Here is a 21,310-nt window from a genome sequence, read left to right on the forward strand (position 1 = left end):
GCTGAGGGTGGAAGCCAAGTGTAAGTTGTTCTCAGGAACCCCAGGTGGTTCCAATGATCAGCAGGTTTTGGGAACCACTGCACTAGGGGTAATTGGTCTATTCAGGTTTCCACTTGGCTCCATTTTGGTTACTTTTATTTTAGTAAGGAATTGCCCATTTAAGTTTTCAAAGCTGTGGTCAGTAAGTTGCATATGTTATTTTCTTATGATTTTTTAAATGTATTTGGTTTCTATGGTTATGTTTCCCTTCTATTCTTGTATATTTTTGCTTTTACTTTTTTCCTCTTAGGCTTGCAAATGGAAGTTTCTCTGTTTTGCTGGTCTTCTCATAAAATCATCTTCCCTTTGAACCTTTTGGTTTAAATATTTCTCTTTTTGTAATTTATTAATGTCAGCTTTTATCTTTAATTCCCTTTGTAACTTTTCTTGGGTTGTTTTGCTATTCTTTCGATCTTATGGTAAAGTGATTTTTCCTTTTGTCCTTTTCATTGCTTTCTGTAGTTTATCATTTTTTTTTCTTTTGGTGTTCTTTTTGATCCATAGCTTATTATCTTCATTTTCAGGTAGTTCAGAAAATTTGGTAACTTTTTTCCCTTTTAATCTATTTACCAAGATGAAATAATATCGCAATTTTCTTCTTGACCAATGACATACATGATCAACTTTTATAAAATGTATATGGACATAGTAACAAAGTATCGTTTGTATTTGAATGATATGAAGATAGTCATTGTCTACTAGTTGTGTTCAATTCTAAAAGAGATGTACTCAAATTTCTCACTATGATTGTATTTTTTATCAAGTTTCTTGTATTTTAATAGTTTTTGTTTTATGCATTTCCCCACAATATTGTTTGGTATGTGTGTGGTGTATGATTAATCTTCTTTATTATACATGCCTTGTATCCATTCGTAATGTTCTTTATCTCCTTAATTATAATTCATTTTAAATTCTATCTTAACCACCACTTATTGACACTGCTTATTTTTGGTTTGAATTTGCCTGACTTCTCTTTGCATCCCATTTGATTTTCAACTTTTTGTTCCTGTTATCATTTTGTCTTAAATGTGTTCCTTAAAAACAGCTGAATTTTATTTGCTTCAGTTGCTCTAAGGCTCCTTATGGGATAATTCTGTCTACTTACTTTTGTTGTAAGGGTCGATACGCTTGATTTTATTTCTTCTAGTTTTCTTTATATTATTTATTTTTTCATCTTGTGTCCTTAGTTTTGTTGTTCTGATAAGTTACTGTTCAATGTGTTTTGTTTCCCCTTTGTTAATTTGGAAGCTACATCGTCCTCTTCCCTGCTCTTAAAATGAAATACCTCTCTTTATTATAATTTGAAAATGAACAGTTTTCATATTGACTCATAGGTACTATGATTACCGTTTGGATTTTAGCGAAGACAAACGTCAGGTGCAGAGTAGTTGCTTAACTTGCCTTAGCTTTACATAGTAAGTGGTAGAGCTGATCTTTTAGTATAGTTTAACATAATGTAACAATTCTATTAATTGAAGTATGCTTTACGATAATATTAATTATTGTAAAATATAATTTATTTTCATTTAATTCGATTTACTATGCTATAAAAATACACATAGTCCAGTTAGGAAACTATGAAATATTTGTGCTAATAAACTTTAAAATATGAAAGAATGGATGATTTTCTTGGAAGTTATGTAATAAAATTGCCTTAAGACCAGAAAGCAAGAGTAGAGCAAATTCATAAAAGACTCAAAGTTTTATCTTCCTGACACAGATTATGGAAGATATTTACCAGTGATTTTTTTCCAAACTTTCATGAACTTTCCATATGCTTTCTTTTTTTATGAAAAATGACTGTCATCCAAACCATTTTATGAAGTACGCATGTAAACCTTGATGTGAAAACTTCACAAATAAAACAAAAAGCCCCCCCAAAAGTATACCATATACACATAGAGAGTTTGGAAGAAGCTGTTAGCAAACCAATTTAGTAGTAAATTAAAAGAGCTGCCTTTTGTGGATAAGCAAAGACAATTTAATCTGAGAGTTCAGTAGTATATACCAATAAATGCTTTAAGGGGAAAAAAAGGGATAATCTCTATTAATGCCAAAAAAGCATCTAGTAATATTCAATAACCATTCCTATCAGGACACCTTAAAAAAACTTTGTGAAAACTAGGAATAAGTAAATATACAGATGATGAGAAAAATTAGTTATTAATAGCCAATGTTACCATTACCCGTGAAATTCTAGCAGTAATCTCATTAATATTAGGAAATAAAATATTCCTGCTAACACAGTTGCTATTTTACATATTTTTAATGTTTGTTCCAAAAACAATGCATAAATGTCTACACAATTCCAACTTTATTAAAATTAAATAAATGAAGATTATTATGTTAACTTAATGATATCTTTTCTCTATCAACTTGCAACAATTAAAAAAAGTCCCCATTAATATGAATAATATGTAATTCTGCAGCAGGGTGGTGACATGGACATGCTCATTCTGCCCGAGGGAGTATAAATTGGCAAAAACCTTTATGGAAGGCAGCTTGACAGTTTTTAACCAAGAGCTTTAAAAGAGTTTGTGTCCTTTGACCCAGTAATTCCACTTCTGGGAACTCCAGCCTAAGGAAACCATGAGAACCGCTGACAAAGATTTGTGTGCGACGGTGTTAATGGCAGTTCTGTTTATAATACTTAAAAAAAATGGGAAATAACCTAAAATGCCAAAAAAGAAAAAAAAGAAAGGGAATGGTCAAGTAAAGTCCATCCAGGCAGTGTCATGCATGATGTACAGGCATTAAAATCATGCTCTTGAAAAACTGTTTAATCTGAAGGGAAAGATACGATGTTAATTAGGAAAAAACAGGATACGATTTTATTTACTTTTGATCTTGGTTTTTTTTTTAACACACACTTATATATATTTTATATGCAGGAATATAAGTTTAATGGACTGGAAGGAAATACCAAAAAACAAATAACATAAATACTATATTAATATAGTATTATCAGAGCATGTTACAAAGTCTGAAATTGCTGTCTCTCTGCTGAATCACTTAAATCACCAATTGGAACGTTTCATATTGAAGGATAAAATTAATTCTAAATTAGTACTGGAATGTGAATCTTGGTCATAGGCTGAGGTTCAGTCTCTGTGCAGAGAATATTATCTTTGCAATGATTAGTATGTCTATTTCCATTCTTAACCATGGACAGTTTAGATTAGTCGAGAAACTGCAGATAAAGCCATGCCTGACGACACCACTACCAGAAGATCCCAGTAGGTTCATTGCAGTGTTGGAAGTTATATGAAGATGGGCAAAGAGCTAGTGTAAAATAATCTTATCTTCTCCCCTTCTGTATCCATAAACAAAAGGATGTAGGCGTCTTTTACACTCTGTTGAAGGAAAAGAACAATGGGAAGCAGAAGCCTGGAAAATGCCTGGGAGATAGCTCGGGGCCCTGTTCTTTCTCCAAACAATGCAAGAAAACTAACTGGAAAAGAGCCATGTTAAAAAGTAGAACCTGAGGGGTGCCTGGGTGGCTCTGTGGGTTAAGCGTCTGACTTCAGCTCAGGTCATGATCTCCTCATTCGTGAGTTCGAGCCCTGCATCGGGCTCTATGCTGTCAGCACGGAGCCTACTTCAGATCCTCTTCCCCGGCTCTCTGCCTCTCTCTCTCTCTTAAAAATAAACATTAAAAAAAAAAGTGGAACCTGAGCATTGCAGCGGACTTCAGAGGTGCTCTTATTCAATTTCCTATCCTAAGTGGGAATTCTTAAATCTAATGGGGAGTGTCTTTATAGGCAGTGGGCACTCCCCATCTCTATAGACACAAGTTTCTTCATCTGTAAAATGGCAGCATTTACATGACCACTAGTAGGTTCATAATTATGAACTTTATGTGAATTAATGTTTTTTAAGACCTTAGAGCAGTAGCTTGGCATGTGTTGTTTGTTACTACCTTTCCAAAGCTTCACATTCCTTTCTAGGACTTTTCTTATTGGATGACAAATCTGTTTATTGAGCCAAAAAACAGTTCCTGGAAATACGCAGAATAAGTCTTATCCAACATCTACATTAACAGTCCTTCTAATACTTGAAGACAGCTTTCATGAATTTAATAACTGCTTTCTGTGGTTTTTTCTTTCTTAATTTCAAGAATAGAACACAGTAGACTGTAAAAATGAGCGTTATCAGTTTTCCTTTGGATTTTCTATGTAAATGTTGTTTAACATTCAAATGGAGCTGATTATAATTTGAGATATTAACAGTTAGATATGCCATTGTGTCCCTTTGTGATTGTTTGTGAAGGAGGTTAAACACTATATTAACTTCTGAGTAGTGATTTATTGTTGCTTTTGTTAGAGAAAAATAAAAAAAGAAGTAAAATAATATAATTTGATATTGCCTTTGAGAATTTTCAGTTTGCAGAGGTCTTTATTTCCTACTCAATTTTATTTTTTAAAAAGCATTACATGTAGTGTAAATACAGCATCACATAAATGCCGAGTTGTTCTCTGCTTCTTGGCTTAAGCTGTGGCGTAATATTGCTCTGTAACCATTAAGCAGCTGCTGTGCCTCAGAGATGCCCATATTTCCTTTAGTAGATGAAGGGAATTTACTATATGAGTGTCTCCCAATTGCTTTAAAATCGTTGGCCTTTGTATCAGCTATTTACATTCACAGTGGTCTATGTAACACATGAAAACCATGTGTCTGGAAGGCCCCGGCAGCCTGGAGGTTACAGATGGGGTTGTGTTAATAGTAATAACCTGCATTTTGCTGAGTCTCATCCTCTCTACTACCACAGGGCTCCTAACGCTCTGCATGATTCTCCCCAGTTATTTTGCTGGAGTCCTTAAGTATTGTTGCTTGTGTGCTTTGTTGTATGCTATTAGCTATCCAAGAACTATGTCATCCACTGTTTCTTTTCTTTACCTTTCTCATCACCTGTCCATTGTAAGGCTGTGTGTGCTGTGTGCAAAGAGGAGCGAAGGAGTCAGCCGCCTCCATTAGGTGCTTCTCCAAGGCTACCCGGTTGCCTGATCCCTCCCAGCCCCCACTCTCCTAAGGTCATGTTGGTAGGCATTACCACTCCTCCTAGGGAGCTTTCCTTGCAATGAAGTCTCACGTTGCCCCATGCAGGAGTGGAGCCCAGTGGGACATATGGGTGTTGCATTTTGTCTAGCAGGTGCCAAAGCAGCTCTGACATATTTTCATTACCTTTCATAGTTTCAGCAGAATAACCCTTTCAGCTTTCCCTGTAGATTCAGATTCCTTGGAACATGAATTGGGGTGAGGAATGGAGAAACACCACACTACATTCTGAGTTGCCTGCCCTTTCTTATGAGATGGTCATTGTATTTGTGTGTGTGTGTGTGTGTGTGTGTGTGTGTGTGTGTGTGTGTGTGTGTGACTGCCTTACTGTCTTCTTGCCGGTAGGATTAGCTTGAGGGGACTCCTCGCTCCCTTATGATGTCCACACACCATTTCATCTTCATGGGCATGACAGACAAATGGAGCCCTGACTACTCATTGGATTCATAAGGAAATGAACTTCAGATGAGATTTACATATTGAAGTGTTATTACTTATGACATGTGATATAATTTATATAAATATATTGAAATGTTCACTATTCACTTGTTCAAAAATTTATTTTACAAATAGTTTTGAACTCTTACTCTTTGAACACTTCTAGTTTCTTGGTAGTTCCTTTGTGGCAAACGCCTGAAGTTATACATTGGTATATAATAAAGTTAGAGATATAATCTGACTGTAATCATTGTTCTTTCTCATTCTACCCAAAAGTCTAAATAAACTCCTCAGCATGAGTTCTAGGGAATATCAGGAATCAGTATACTTATCCTTCAATCTTTAGCCATCTGTGCCTACCTAGTTATATAACTACTAAGATGTTCATTTGTGACCCTGTTCCAGAAGGTTAAAGTTTAACATTTTGTTCTGTAGGCATTTATTTAGCAATTACTGTATATATAGGCACTGAGTTAGTTGTTAAGGGAGATTCAGAGATGAACAAAACCCACTCACTCCCCTAAATAAAGGAGCTGATAATCCAATAAGAACCATAAGACTTGAAAACAAGTATCTTGGAAACTCGAATGTGTGAAGTGATGTAAAATAAGTACAAATTAGGTGCTATGTGAGTTCAGCAGAAAAAGATTATTTCTGGCTGGCACAGGGCTTGGGGGAGGAGCCTGCAGGAACAGGTTAGGGAGCAGATGGTGGTTGAGGTGGACACTGAGATGAGAGCAAAGCCTGCAGAGGGAGAGAGCCTTCTGATCAGCGGGAAGGAGCTACGTAAGAAAGATAGGAGGGCATTTACAGAGCATCTTATGGTGAGGACAGATAACCTTGTCCTATTGGTTAAATACATGATAAATAAGGTCTTCATATTTAATTTATTTGCCAAATATAAAATTTTATATGGGGGGTGCCTCGGTGGCTCAGTCTGTTAAACATCTGACTCTTGATTTTGGCTCAGGTCATGGTCTCATGGTTGTGAGATGGAGCCCCACATCTGCTTAGGATTCTCTCTCTCCCTCTTGCTCTGTCCCTCCCCTGCTCATGCTTCTATTTCTCTCTCTCAAAATCAATACATTTACTTTAAAAAATTTACATGGACCATATATAGAATAAAGTATAACTTATCATACTTTACTAAGATGTCTACTGCTTTTGTTGTTTTATACAATGATAATCTACCATGGTTCAGAACATTGAAAATGTCTTTTCCGCCAACCACACAAAGGAGGTCAATGTCCTTCTCTGTCTTCCTGGCTTTATGCACCTGTACACTGTAGGCTACCGCAGCATTTCTCAACCATTGCTGAAATGAGCTCAACCAGGTAAAAAATTAAGTTGCTCACAGAGTAGGAGTTTCTTAAAATACTGGTATATAAAAGGGGGATGTTTGGTTATTATCCTCTTAAAAATGTGTATATTTTTTCCAGAGTAACAACTTAGTATGACACCTGAGTTTTGTTCCAGGCTGAGAGCTCATAATTCCTTCTTACTCTTCCTTATATTCTGTTTCTAAGGAAGGTGGACGGTGGGTAGAATACAGTGTTCAGACATGCATGGCTCCTTGGTTCATAGCAGTGAAACATAAAAGCCCATTGAATGATCATTGGTCTCTTCAAAAAGACAGTTCAAAAGTGGTATGGTAGCTTTTATTCTGGTAATATTTCTAAATAAAGATTTTCAAATAATTTGTGACTGGGATCAAGTGTGTGTAATTCAATGAACAGATGATTGTTGACCAATCCTAACTTACTGGGAAGGAGCATTTAATCAGTGCTTTATGTCACTTACCATTCATAGCAATTGTATGATTTCTAATTTATAAATGGGGAATCTGAGGCAGCAAGCCTCTAATAACGTGACCAGGATTCCACACCGGTAACATGGTTGGGAGCCAAATCCCAGCCTCTTAATTTGAATGCTCCCTGTTGCTAAACTATCTATGACTCACATTTCTGCCCTGATTCCAGTCCCTTGGTTAGCCCTGAAGCTCTGTGTAAAACCTGATCCAATTGCCAGTTCTTGGAATCTAGGGTTTGTTTTTCTGGAAGCATTTGAATTCTGAGGGTTTTCAGACTTTTCCTATTCTCTTCCTGGGGAGCGGAGAGTAACTGTAACTTTCCTTCCGGCATTCTCTCTCTCTGCACTCCCAGTACATCTCCTTCACATAAATGAGAAGCCAGGGACATGACTGGTATTTGTGGGCCATCGCTTGACCAGATACCACACAAGACTGGACTTACTCAAGCTCCTGAACGGTGGGCCACAGTCACTGTGGACCCTGCACTCAGATGTCACGGAAGGGTCATGTGGCAGTCCTGGAGGCCTGGATGTAGCACCATTTGAAAAAAAAAAAAAAGTACGCAGATCTTGAAATAAGGGGGTTCCAGGAAGTGGTAGCAAGAGTGAGAAAGCAGTGAAATCATGTGAGGTTTATCAAAGGTACATAGAAAGAAGTTTATGCGAAGTATTTGCAGTATGTACAAGTTCTGCTTTTGTGTGATTCATGACCCTGGAACAGGGGTAGGGGAGTGCTGGTAACAGCAGCTCACTTTTCTTTAATCAGGGAAGGATTTGCGAAAGAACAGTGGTTTCAAGAGGTCTTTGAAGTAATTCCAACAGGGTTCTAATTGTGGTTGTGGTTTTCCTTTCTCTTTCTTTCTTTTTTTAAATGGGCAGACCTCAGTCTACCAGGTGCTATTGAGCTGAGCGCATTCACTAGGAAGCCCTGAGCCTTCGTTCTCTGCACACGGACCCCAGCAAATAAAACCAGAGTGATTGCCTTGTACCTTTAGAAAGTTCAGGAAATATTTCCTCGGAAATTATTTGGCATCTAAATGTTTTACTTTTGTTGAAACAGACCCAGATTTTATTCAGAGAGTTTTGCTTTTACTTGTCTTTGTTACAAGCATACTTGGGTTTTGTTCTAACCTTTGGTTTAAAAATACTTGAACAAATTCTAGTGTTTAATCATTTATTTGCTTCCTGCTTATGCTGATCCTTTCCCTCTTGATATTTGTTTTCAGGTTACCTGGAGGATAGTTTTGTAAAATCTGGAGTCTTCAACGTATCAGAACTTGTGAGGGTATCCAGAAGTAAGTAAACTGTTTTCTTATTATTTAATTATATAGTGTGATTTAAAGGATTTTCTATATTGAACCTTAAATACAGTATTAAGGATTACCACTTATGAGGAAAATTTGAATGTTAAAATCTCCATCTTTCTGCGAAAATCATGCGTGAATATATTTTGTCTCATTGTCTAAAATATTGGCATTTAAGTCATCAAACTTTGGAGTACAAAAATTATTTGGAGGTTATTCTGATTGCCGTGTTATTGGTGTTCATTTAATTCACTGCTCGTTCTGTGACCATAGATGGTCATTTATATCAAAGGAAGCGTGATTAGTGAAATGTGCTCCGTGTTGTTGTGATAACCCACATAAGTTTCCTGTAGATAAGTGCCTTTCCATTTTACTAACATTCTGGTGGGAGCTCAGAGATGTACAGGATATACACACTAACATGCCCCATGTAGAGGGATGCAGAAATTAACTTTGCAGATTGTAGTTTGGATATAGATAGAATGCATTGTTATCCAAAACAATGTCCAATTGTTTTAACTGGCCACCTCACCTGAGACAGCATTCTTGACAAGCCGGATGAGATTTTTCTCCGGGAAGTTCACCTGGCCAGCTCTCTAAGCAAAGGAGTAGTTTACTGACTCAACTGTTTTACCTGTTGCTGGTGTGTTCTGATAGAACCAAGAGGGGGCTCTAACGGCATGGCTGATGTTTAAAGGAGGTGACTAATTTCTTCGTGCTCTCTTCTCTGATTTAGCTTATTTATGTAACTGTGAAGGCTGTATTTTTACCTGACATTTTGTTAGAGAGCGTCACAGTTTGGAATGATGTTACTCAGATGATGTAGTGGCACTCTGTCTTTGTTTCATTTGTATTTGTATTTGGGTGAAATTCCAAGGTCATGGACGAGAATTATGGTGATCCACAAAGAACAGAGCTGGTCATGGAGGGTAAGTTTAGGTGGTACTTTAGAGTTATGGTCAGTAAAGTAATCTCTAAGCTAGTAGGTCTTTTGAACCATAGTTTTTTCAAGGGTTCTGATTTCTAGAGTGGCCAGTGCAAATAGCATGTATCCTAGGAAGTCACATATATGAACATTTAAGACCTTAAGTAACTGGTCCTTTCTGGCATATTCTCCAGTAGATAAAAACATGCCCCCAAAGTCTTCTGTCATGGGTCTGTATATTTAGGGCAGTGTAGACCAACATCTAATATCCTATATCCCAGCAACTCCAGGGTTCGTGTTTGCTAGACAAGAGGATTCTGATGATCTACTCCACTGACCAAGGCAATGAGCCTTGCGTGTTTTTCCCTGATCAATAATGTGATATGGAAGGCCCCTGACATTTGAAAGTTTTCTGTGTTTATTTTTAATTTGGAAAGGAACATGCGTGACTTACTCACTACCACTCTCCGGCATCATGTAAGGAAGGGGGAATTTGAAAGTGTGTGTGGGAGGTGTGTGTGTATAGGGGGGTGTTTTCCCTATACTGTTCTTTAGGGGAGGGGCTATACCACTACAGTTAGGAGACATTATACCATTATTTGTTTAGATTTGTCATTTTCTAAGTTTCAGGATATATTTTCATCCTTCTTGTGAGAAGGACAGAATCATCATCTGTTAGAAAATAGTTAGGTCCTCATTCTAGGTAACATCATGGTAGATGCTACAAAAGGGAACCACATAGAGCCTCTAAAATCCCAGAGTGATATTCTTAAAAGATCTGAATTTGAAACATAAAACAAGATGAGAAACATAATTCTCTGTAACAGCTCAAAAGTGAGGTACATTTAATATACTTCATTCATTCTTTTGAAGCTTATACTGTCATTTCTTAGAGATAGTTAGGATATACATTATAGATTTGTAATTAGTATATTAATTATCTGTATTTTCATTCATTAATTTATTCAGCAAACATTTTTCTACTCTGTATGTAAATAGGTGTCTGTGAAATGCTTGAGAAGTTATTCTCCTAAGTGTTTTAATATATCCACACTGTAACCTTATTTACACAATTGAACTTCATTGTTTATGAAATAAGGGTTTGCTAAGTAAGCAGAGACTTCAGCACAACCTTATGCTGTATATCACCAGTTCTGACTTCCCGAGGGTTTACGGTATGTTAATGGCTTCTGCCCTCCAGAGTTTGACTGTCATCTGACCCGCTAATGTGCATGTTGACTTTAGCTAATGAAGCTACTCAGTTTTAGGATAGTGATCTTTCTGTTGCATGATATTATCTCCATCTGAAAAGTTGATTTAGAATCCACTTTTGGAGTGAGAAGAACAATGAGAGATGAAGGGTTGGCCTCCAACCCTTAGAATCTGAGGCTCTTTGGAGCTCCGTTTCTAAGAGGATATTGGCAGGCCTCTTAAACATGATTTGCAGCTTTCAGATTTCTTGCAGTTTTCCGGGAGAGGCGCTAATGCTGATCTTTGCATCTGATGGAATTTTTTCCAGAGGCTTTTAAACAAGAGTATCAACCTGGGACTTAAATGCTCATATACTCTCTCTGTTATTAAATACATTTGGCGAGAGCTGCTTTAGATTTTGGCCATGTTTGTTATTAATCTACGTGTCTTCTTGTACTCTCCCATCTAATGTCAGAATGCACACTAAGTTTTTACAGTGCTCATGTAAAAATCTGTGGAGAAATTGTTTTTATTGATGTCTTGATACTCTCTAATAATCCTTCTGTGACAAAATTTAGGAAAAGAAAATTTCCAGAGATTTTTTATTATTATTTTGCTATAAATTTTATCTAGTATGTTTATGGCCAAGCAATCTGTGTTGACTGTTAAGCCATATATATGGAATGGAAACTACAGATCTTTGCTTCAGTATTGCATGAGCTTAATAAATTGCAAATACTTTACATAAGATATAACCTGTAAGTTTCCTGCTAGTAATTCAGTTCTTTGAATTGTATCCAGTGCTTGTAGAAGGCTGGACAGCTTACTGACTTTGACTAAGTCCCTCAAACACCTCCTTCTAGCACATACCCTGCTTCCTAGTGTCACATAGAACATGGTTCTAATAATAAACTTTAAAGCATGTGGTTACCATGGGATTTCTTACCTCGCAGTTTTTTAAACCTCCCGTGTACCTCAACCCACAGTTACATTTTAGCTGCCCAAAGAATTTAAGCCATTAGGCATAGTTACACCTCGAATACAAATATCTTCTGTGTAAAATGAGGTTAAAGTGCATTATATAAAAAGAGTGATTTAACAGAAGGTATAAACTCCAGAAGTTTGGAGCTGAGATTATCCTGTGTCTATCAACTTTATTTTTAATATGAGAAGAGAGATGTTCATTGTATATTCTTTGATTAATTCTCTGCAATAACACATGTGCCTCCTACTCATACTTTCTTAAAAATATTTTAAGGTTAATCTTGGCCTACCTGATATTGAAGTAGAATTCATGAGGTGCCTGGGTGGGTTAGTCAGTTGAATGTCCAACTCTCGATTTCAGCCCAGGTCATGATCTCACGGTTTATGGGATCGAGCTTCGCATTGGGCTCTGCACTGGAACCATGGAGCCTGCTTGGGATATTCTCTCCCTCCTCCCTGCCCCTCCCCCACTTGTGCACATGTGTGTTCAATTTCTCTCTCTGTCTTGCTCAAAATAAGTAAATAGACATTTTAAAAAAAGAAATACAATTCAGCTGACAGCAATCACATTTCGTGAACACATTAAAATTCTGGGTAAGAAAAATTTCGTGAAAATCTGCATTATTTTTGGAATTGTATAGTCAACTCAAATCAGTTAGAGAGAGGAAGACTAAGTAGACTATGTGTTTGTAGAATGAATCACAAGAGCTCTAGAGTTTTGTTGCTACAGTCCCTGGACACATGGTCTCTCATTAGAGCTTTTGAAGGCCTGATAGAAGTAGGTAAAGAAAGAAACTGTTCTGAAGCACTGTCCTTTGACACCAACCTGCCTGGTGTCACTTTGCATATTATCTCTGCCCCCTTCCCCCCCCCCCCCCCCCCCCCCCCCCGCCTTTGCTGTTGTGGTAACCCCCTGTTGAGAATGACCTCCCCTTAATACCTTACTCATTCTCTAAAGTCCAGTATGAGTTATGGCTTCTCCCCAGAGTTCTTGGATCATTCATGCGTGGCTTGCATTCTTCTCCCCATGAAATCCTATAGAATTTCTTGGTCATGTTATTTATTGGGCATTTTCATTATAATCTGCATTGTTCTGGTATTTCTGTTTTTTTTCACGAGTGTTTTGTTTACCCAGCTTGTTGCTGAATCTGTTTTATTAAGGACAGGAACTATCTTAGACTGCTCTGTATCCCTTGCAGCACCTGCCTGTAATGGACACAAATAACAACTTGTTGAATGAACAGATTTTCAACAAATAGGTTCATTTATACCTCTTCATCTGCTTTTAGTGTGTTTTGAACTGTTTGCTCTTTGCTAACTACTCCAGGCTTCCAGGGAAGAGATGTGGGGAAGCAATCAAGAAAAGTAGGGAACTTCCATTGTTGAATGCCTCTTATGCACCAGGCATGATGCTGGGCTTTTAAAACTCTCTTATCTCATTTCATCTTCTAAATAATCATAGGTAGAAGGTTACTATTCTTCTCATTTTACAGTTTGGGAAATTGGAGTATAGAGCTCAGAAGTGGCAGAGGGAGTTCAAAGTCAATGGCTACCTCCCAAGATTCTACTGATTCTAATACAACATGCTGCCTCCTGGATTTATTCAAGATGTCTAGAAATAAGTTTTTAAAATTTGAACAGATGTCATCCACTGTACAAAAACCAAGACTTATATATGAACATCTCAGTTTAAAAATATATCAGCAAACTCAAAAAGATTTCCATTTTTTTTTTAGAGGAAGAGAGTGTGAGCACATGCATGGGGGAGGGGCAGAAGGAGAGGGAGAGAGAATCCCAAGCAGGCTCTGCACTGCAGCACAGAGCCCAGTGTGGGGCTTGATCTCATGACCTGAGCCCAAATCAAGAGTTGGACATTTAACCAATTCAGATTCCTTGATTTACAAAATAATACCTTAAAGTATAAAACTCCAGGAGTACCTTTTCAGTGATTGTTATAAGTTGGGCATAAAAACTTAAAAAACAAAATGTAAATATTGAGGAAAGCCACACTTATGATTCATATATAAAACCTGAATGTGTTTTTTGGGAGAAACAAAACTTGGTTTTTATTTCACATTTGTCAATTTTTTGTGTATACCTGTCCTAATACAAGAAATAGTTAAATAATGCATTCTAATGCGTCCTAACATTAATGTTAATATTCTGATTTGATTTATTTAACAAATGATTTGAGTTTTGAGAACCAACTTAATACAAAACACCTTGCTTGGTGTTGAGCAATAGGAAACATGTCATTTCCTCTGATGCATCTGCAGACTAGTGTGGTGACAGATGTAGTGACAACTGTTACAAAGGGGTGAGTGGAGAAGGTTGGGGACTGGGAAGAGGGGAAGCGGTTGCCAATGATTATAGTCTGAGTGCCTCATGTTTCCGAACTTGAACACTGGCATCATGAGGAAGTCTTCATGTTATACCCTGGTGGATGGTTGATATTAGAGGCACAGGGTGAAGAAAGTTTGCCCAGAGGCATGGCAAGTATTTGGTTAATACACTCAGATAGAAATGACAAGTGTAAATGTCATTCCTGATGTTTCTTTTTGTTTTATTCCTCAGCACCCATAACCCAGGGAACTGGAGTCAACTTCCCAATTGGAGAAATCCCGAGCCAACCATACTATCATGATATGAACTCGGGGGTCAATCTTCAGAGGTCACTGTCTTCTCCACCAAGCAGGTAACTGAAACAACTGCACTTGTTCTCAGTCTCTGTGCAGATAAGTGGGTGGATGGGTGCAGATAGCTAGGTAGGTAAAGACACAGGAGAAACAAAGCCAAGAGAGAGCTCAAGACACTTGGCTTTTTACATATATTTTTAATCTGAGCTCATCAAATTTATTTTGATATTTGAAAATTCAATGTAATTGTTGTTCAAAGCATTTAAAAAATATTTTGGGTGGGACAGTTGAACTCTGAAAATATATGAATATGATTTCTTCAGAGCATTACAGATACCCATGATCAAATGTAAGAGCAAAACATTTAATGGTATGATATCCACTTTTTAAGAATAAGAGAATATGAGTGATTATTTTCCTAAAGTGTTTTAATGAAAGTTAGTTGCATTTGAATTAACTATGGAGCTATGCCCATTTCTGTGTTTATTAACTAAGTTCAATTTTGTATCACTTATGATCAAACTGTATTTTCATATATTTAATTTGCATAGCAAGGTAATTTGGTTTACTATCACTAAAATTGTGACATAGTTGGGTCTTAAAAATGCTTTAGTTTTTCTAAATTTGAAGTGTCACTAGTAAGTAGTTCCTTATTTGGTCTGATGGGTCAGTCTGTGGTAAACATAGATCTTTCTTCGTGGCCATTTGGTTTTAGATATTATGCCAATCACAATAAAAATGGTCACAATTTCTTTGTTATTTCCTTACAAAAATCTTATGTGTCTCACTCCAAGTCTTTCTTATGTATTCACTGCTGATTCACAGCTGAGCGAATTAGCTTTAAAGAGAGTTTGAAAAAATATGTGTTCTAACTTTGAATACCACAAGAATAAACTAAAGAACTCTTATTTACTTTCACTGTGGTTTTGCATGGATAGAAATTTCCATCTTCTACCTCATGTTAATACTCTGGCAGCCACGAGTCCAATATTAATCACAGTACATCTGTGACTATACGCAGATGTACATGGGCCTCTAGGATCTGGAAACAGTACAATGAATAGGGGACGGTTTTGGAAGTCAGAAGTCCCTGCTTCATGTCAGACTGCTTCCACTAGCATGCCCTGGGAAATTCATGGAATTTCTCCAAATTTGTCTCCCCACTTGTAAGAAAAAGGGCTGGTTTATGTGTAGGAGTTCTGCAGTCAGTTCCAACTCTGAAAGCCTGTGACATTATGTTTATTATCACTACATAGTTAATTCAGAAGATATCTTCTTTTAGTTTTTGCCTGCAGAGATGTGAATAAAAGTTTTTTAATTTAAGAAAAAAAATCCATTTCATAGTCCTTATTGACTGTTTCATAGGTTATAGTGGGAATATTTGAAAGCAGTATATCATGCAAGATGATCTGTGCGATGACATCGCTTTCTAATCTCTACCCTAAATATTTACTTTTCCTAATAATTGAGATGAATTGTTTTCTTTATTAAAATATATCATTTTAAAAGTATACCATTTAGTTTAAATTTGGCGATGGCCTGTTTTTCATGGTTGATCGTAAGAATAAAAGATCACATGGAGCACCTGGGTGGCTCAGTAGGTTAGGTGGCTGACTCTTGATTTTGGCTCCGGTCACAATCTCAGTTTATGAGTTTGAGCCCTGCATTGGGCTCTGTGCTGACAGTGTGGAACCTGCTTGGGATTCTCTCTCTCTCCCCCTCTCTCTCTTCCTCTCCTTTGTTTGCTGTTCTCTCTCAAAATAAATAACTAAACTCTAAAAAAAGAATAAGGAATCACTAACCTACTTTTTAGAAAAATATAAAGAATATATAAAATAATTTATAATCAATAAAATAAAACAGAATTGTTTAATATTATTAATTATAGGGTTGCTAATAGTAATTACTATTTAATAAGTATCTTCAAAATGCCAACAACTTAACTAAAAGCTTTCCATTTAATAACTCATTTAAGCCTTTCAACCACTCCCCTTTGAACTAGGTTTTATTGTTTTCACTTTAGAAATGATTAAACTGAGTTTAGAAAGGTTAAGGAGCTTACTATTAAGAAGTAGTGGGTGGCCTAGTCAAGATTTGATACTAGGCTGGTTCCACTTCAAAGCCCATATTCTACTTTACTCAATTGCCTCATCTTTGAATTAATATAAAAAGATTACATTGTTAATGGCAAGTGCTATGCTAATGAATATTATTAACATTGATAATAATAATGAGTCAAGTATAATCTTAATAATTTGAAAATTAGTACACACATCAAGAATTCACTTTTCAGTACTGAAATTTCTGTGGACATATATTTCAAAAGGTAAATATAATAAACATCCTACCTGTTAGGTACAGGTATAATATGCTATAATAAATGTTATATACAACTAGAAATACTTGCTAATCCTATAGAAGTCCTGAATGTACACCATTATTTCAGAAATGGTTCTGAGATCATATTACTTTGGTTTATGTAAACGTTGACAATAAGAATCTTCTCAAATTGTATACTTTCATATGCTACGTGCCTTCTTAGCCCACTAATGTAACTACTGTCATATTTTAACAGCAAAAGACCCAAAACTATATCCATAGATGAAAATATGGAGCCAAGTCCTACAGGAGACTTCTATCCCTCTCCGAATTCACCAGCTGCTGGAAGTCGAACATGGCATGAAAGAGATCAAGGTGAGCAATAAGGAGGTTCCCGCAGAGACATTAGAGAAAGATGTCAGCTTGCTTCGAAAGTTCCGTTTAGTCAAAGTTTCATAATCGAATTGATATAGATTATATTTTCTTCATAAAATGATTGCAGTGAAATTATTTTTAGATAATGTACTAGTCACAGGTCACCAAAGTTACAAAAGTCCTATATTTTCCATGTCTATTGGACTTTTTCTCCCAGACAGATGATCATTTAGAACCCTCACTTATGGATGTGACTGATTACCACCTGTCTGCATTTGTTCGTTGGTTGGATTGTCGCAAAACCACAAGTTCTGATTCAGTGAGATCAGTTTGTGACTTTGTGTGGGGTGTTTCAGGGCGAAGCCACACTTCAAGCGGTTTGCAGGTGCCAGTTACTGAAAGTTCCCATTTCAAGGAAGCCATAATTCCTTTTGGGAAATGGGTACAGGGTAAACAGTAAATACAATGTAATGTAAGAAACTTTGTGTCAGAGTCAATATAATGCTTCTTTCTAGATGAAACTATGATTGAGTTGTAGGGCAGCAATAGAGAAAAATAGAACTTTATAGATATAATTTGGCTCTCTGAATGGAGACTTAGCTCTTTTTCATTCTTAAAGTCTATTGGGTTAAATATATTTATATTTCATTAGACATTCTCATGCCTTTTGGCTACAATTAGAGGGAGAGTATTAAGCATAGAAATAAAAACATTAGCTAACTCCAAAGTCTTGTTGGTATGTGTGTGTATAAAATTGATCAGAATCATAAAAATAGTTGAAAAATTATCTTTTACATCAAATATTACATATTATTAAAAATGTAAAAGAAAAATCTCTTTATCAATGGTTTTTAGTCATTACACTTACATGTATTACACTTGAGTGTATGTATCGGAGGTTGGGGGACTGTGTACTAGGTGATTTCAGGAGACAAATGACTCTGAAACATAAGAGTTAAAGTCAGTTCCTTATTCAGAACTTTTTGCTGCTCCACATTTTCATACCGAGCACCACAGGGTCTAAAGAATAGTGAAAGAAATGTCATGGAGGCATTGGACTTTGAGTCTGGGGGGGTCTTTTTAGCATGTTGAGATCGTTAACTGGTAAAGAAGGGGCATAGTGGGCAGAGAGAAAAGTAGAGCCAAACACTGTGCAAGAGTGAGTGTCGGAGCGGTCACGTTGTACTGTGTGGCTTGACACTATGTGGGTAAGCAAGTAAGGAGACATGATGGGTTATTTTAAAGAAGGAACTGAAAATCAGCAGGACAGTTTTGACTCTGAGATGACCTCCTCCTCTTCCAAATCTGTTCTTCAGGCAGTAGATAAAGTCTTTATAAAACTTAATACCACCATATTACTTCCCTGCGTAAATCCTTCAGCAACTTTCCAGTCCACTTAGGAGAAAATCCAAATTCTCTCCTATGACGGACAGGCCCTGTTTTTTGTCTGGCATCAGACCACCACCCTGGCCTCAACAGGTGCTGTCTGATGTTTCTTCTTGCACTTAACATACTGCTTTGTAATACTTGGGAAGACAAAGCCCAAGAACTTCATCTAAACCATGCTCTCTGGGATTCTCCTCTTCTAACTCTCCATCTGGGAAAAATTTGGGGCATCTTTCAAGTCCCAGCCTAAACTGAGGAATTTCAGTCTAAATTAGGTCTTACTATTTTTCTCTCCTGACACCCAATAGTGTTCCTTCATTGTTCTCATAATAGATAGTTACGTACTCATTTATGGGATTATTGTCTAAACCTGCGCTTTGAGAGCAGGGACCTTATCTATTTTAGCTATTATGTAACCAGTACCTTGGTGCATAGTAGGGGCACAAAAGATATTTGTTGGATAAATGAAACATGGATAGGCAGAGCAGAAGTCTCATTAGTGAAGGCAAGAAATAATACTTCTGGGACTTTCACCAGTCTTGCAAAAGTAAGAATAAAAAGACAAAACCCTCAACCCTTTATATATTATTCCTTGTTTAACTGGGCATTGTCAGTTTCTTCTAAACAAAACCATATTTTTTCCCTCCAAAAATTATTCTGGAAAAGATTCTAATGGTAATAATAATAACATTGTGAATGTGTGGGAATGGATGTGTTGTTCAGAAGTCTAGGTGTTCTTTATTATAGAGAGTGTCACTTTGTAAAAATTGATTCCTCTTTCGGCCTATTGAATAAAGCCAATCTCAAATCATATTATAAAACATTTTTGAAAAGTAGAAGGGAAACTGTCATTCTTTCTCTTTGTAAAATCGTTGTATTGTCTTGGTGATTTTCTTTTGTCAAGATGTCTAGAATTACTGGAGAAGTCTGGAAGGGTATATTATATTAAGAGTAAGGAAGAATGATCCATTCTCAAGTGTACTTAAAAAAAAAAAACTCTTGTCACTTTAATTCTGAAGACCCTGAAGACTTTGTAATGTGCACAATAAGCCATTGTGGGAGGACTTGAACTACAATTAAAAAGACAGGACAGCACAGCACTATCTTTACAAATTTCCTAAGCCAGATGCAGTCTTTTTGTTCCTAGAAAATTGCCTTTTTAAAATTTGCAAAATAAAATGCCCCATGGTGGTTCTTGTCCATCTTCAAATGTTCTTCAGACACAGTTGCCGGTCATGAAGGGAATGTTCTAGAGGGCACATCGAGCACCATTCGCTATGGCTTTGATGCATGTCTTGTACTTGTTTCTCCCACAAAGCCCTGTGCTAATTGGTAATCAATAACTACTTATTGGCTGATTAAAGTTTGCTTGTGTTAATAATTGGCCAAAATGTTTAAAATTTACTATTAACTATTTCCTGGGTATGCTTTATTCTATTAGTGTTAACTTTGCATATTAAAATCCTGCCAGAGCCCTTAACAACACTGATTTTTGAAGTATAAGAATTAAAGATAACAAAGTTCCAGGCAATGTGTGGCATTCTGCTTTTCCTTATAATCTGAAACACCAACCTAAACAGCCATTGGGTTTTATTCCATGTAGATGAGAATACAGGATATAATATAACTAAAGTAATACTGTATACTCACTTTATTTTGAAAAGAAATTAGGCAAATTTTCAATGCAAAATCTAGGTTTATGTAATAATAAATATTTATGTAGCTTCAATAGTATAATGAGAAAAGTATTTTTATTTTAGGGTATTATAAGCATAATTACTCATATTCATGTATATATTTTTTCACAACAGAAAAGTTACAATGTCATGATCATAAAAGAATTGTAATTTTTAATTTTGTAGAATAGAGACATGACCATTTTAAAACTAAGCACTGTGTAATAGTGTCAAACAATGGATGGGAATCTATATATTTGCTTAAATCTCTCCTGATATATAGTGAGGGAAACTAAATTTATTGGTATCTACATTATGTAATACTTATATTTTTATTTTGTGTTCTTTGACACAGAGGGAAGGAAAGAAAAAAAGAAAACTGGCCACTAACAAAGGGCTAGACAGCCGTTGTTACATTCCTTTCTTGGATTCTAAAGTATTCTTTCTTGCTAATCTCTTCTATGAATTTCCCAGCCTTAAACTTCCTGACTGTTCCACCCCAATTGAAAACTTGGGTTTTTCTGTATACCATGTTCCATCATTTTCAATTTTGAAGATTAAATTAATAGAACCAGGGTAGCTTATCAATGTGTATGCTGACAACTTCTTTTAATTCAAGTACCACACAAAAAATACCATCTGATCTTGTGTGCCTTAAATTTTTTCCACCTGAGTCAATTCAAAGACTCAATTCATAGTTGAAGTACTTTTCGTGAAATCATTTGAGTACTTCTTTGTAACTTCCTTTTTTTTACATTTATTTATTTATTTTTTTAGAGGCAGAGAGAGGCAGAGCACAAGTGGGGAAGGGACAGAGAGAGAATGAGACACAGAATCTGAAACAGGCTCCAGGTTCTCAGGTGTCAGCTCAGAGCCTGACACAGGGCTTCAGCTCACAAACTCTGAGATCACAACTTGAGCCAAAGTCAGATGCCTAACCGACTGAGCCACCCAGGCGCCCCTGTAACTTTTAATAAAAGAGGAAAAATAAGAAATAGGTCTTGTTTTTTCTTCTAATAAATTACTTCCATGGAACTAAATCTTGTTGTATGTTAATGCCTAGGAATTTTTTAATAACTTTTTTAATGCTTAGTTATTTATTTTTGATTGAGAGAGAGAGACAGACAGAGAAAAGGGTGGGGGGAGAGGCAGAGAGAGAGAGAGGGAGACACA

At 36.4% G+C, this 21,310-nt stretch overlaps 1 protein-coding gene across 9 annotated transcripts in view; it reads left to right on the forward strand.

The window, feature by feature from the left end:
- Positions 1 to 21,310, forward strand: part of NFIB (nuclear factor I B) — a 445,780-nt gene that overhangs the window by 366,022 nt on the left and 58,448 nt on the right. For all 9 annotated transcript variants that reach the window (XM_029919732.1, XM_029919733.1, XM_029919736.1 and 6 more), the window contains exons 4-6: positions 8,568 to 8,636; positions 14,320 to 14,440; positions 16,957 to 17,075. In XM_029919732.1, coding sequence (XP_029775592.1) covers positions 8,568 to 8,636; positions 14,320 to 14,440; positions 16,957 to 17,075 — 309 coding nt within the window. The remainder of the gene's footprint in view (positions 1 to 8,567; positions 8,637 to 14,319; positions 14,441 to 16,956; positions 17,076 to 21,310) is intronic.

Source organism: Suricata suricatta, chromosome 13, assembly GCF_006229205.1.
Source record: "Suricata suricatta isolate VVHF042 chromosome 13, meerkat_22Aug2017_6uvM2_HiC, whole genome shotgun sequence".
Taxonomy (NCBI): domain Eukaryota; kingdom Metazoa; phylum Chordata; class Mammalia; order Carnivora; family Herpestidae; genus Suricata; species Suricata suricatta.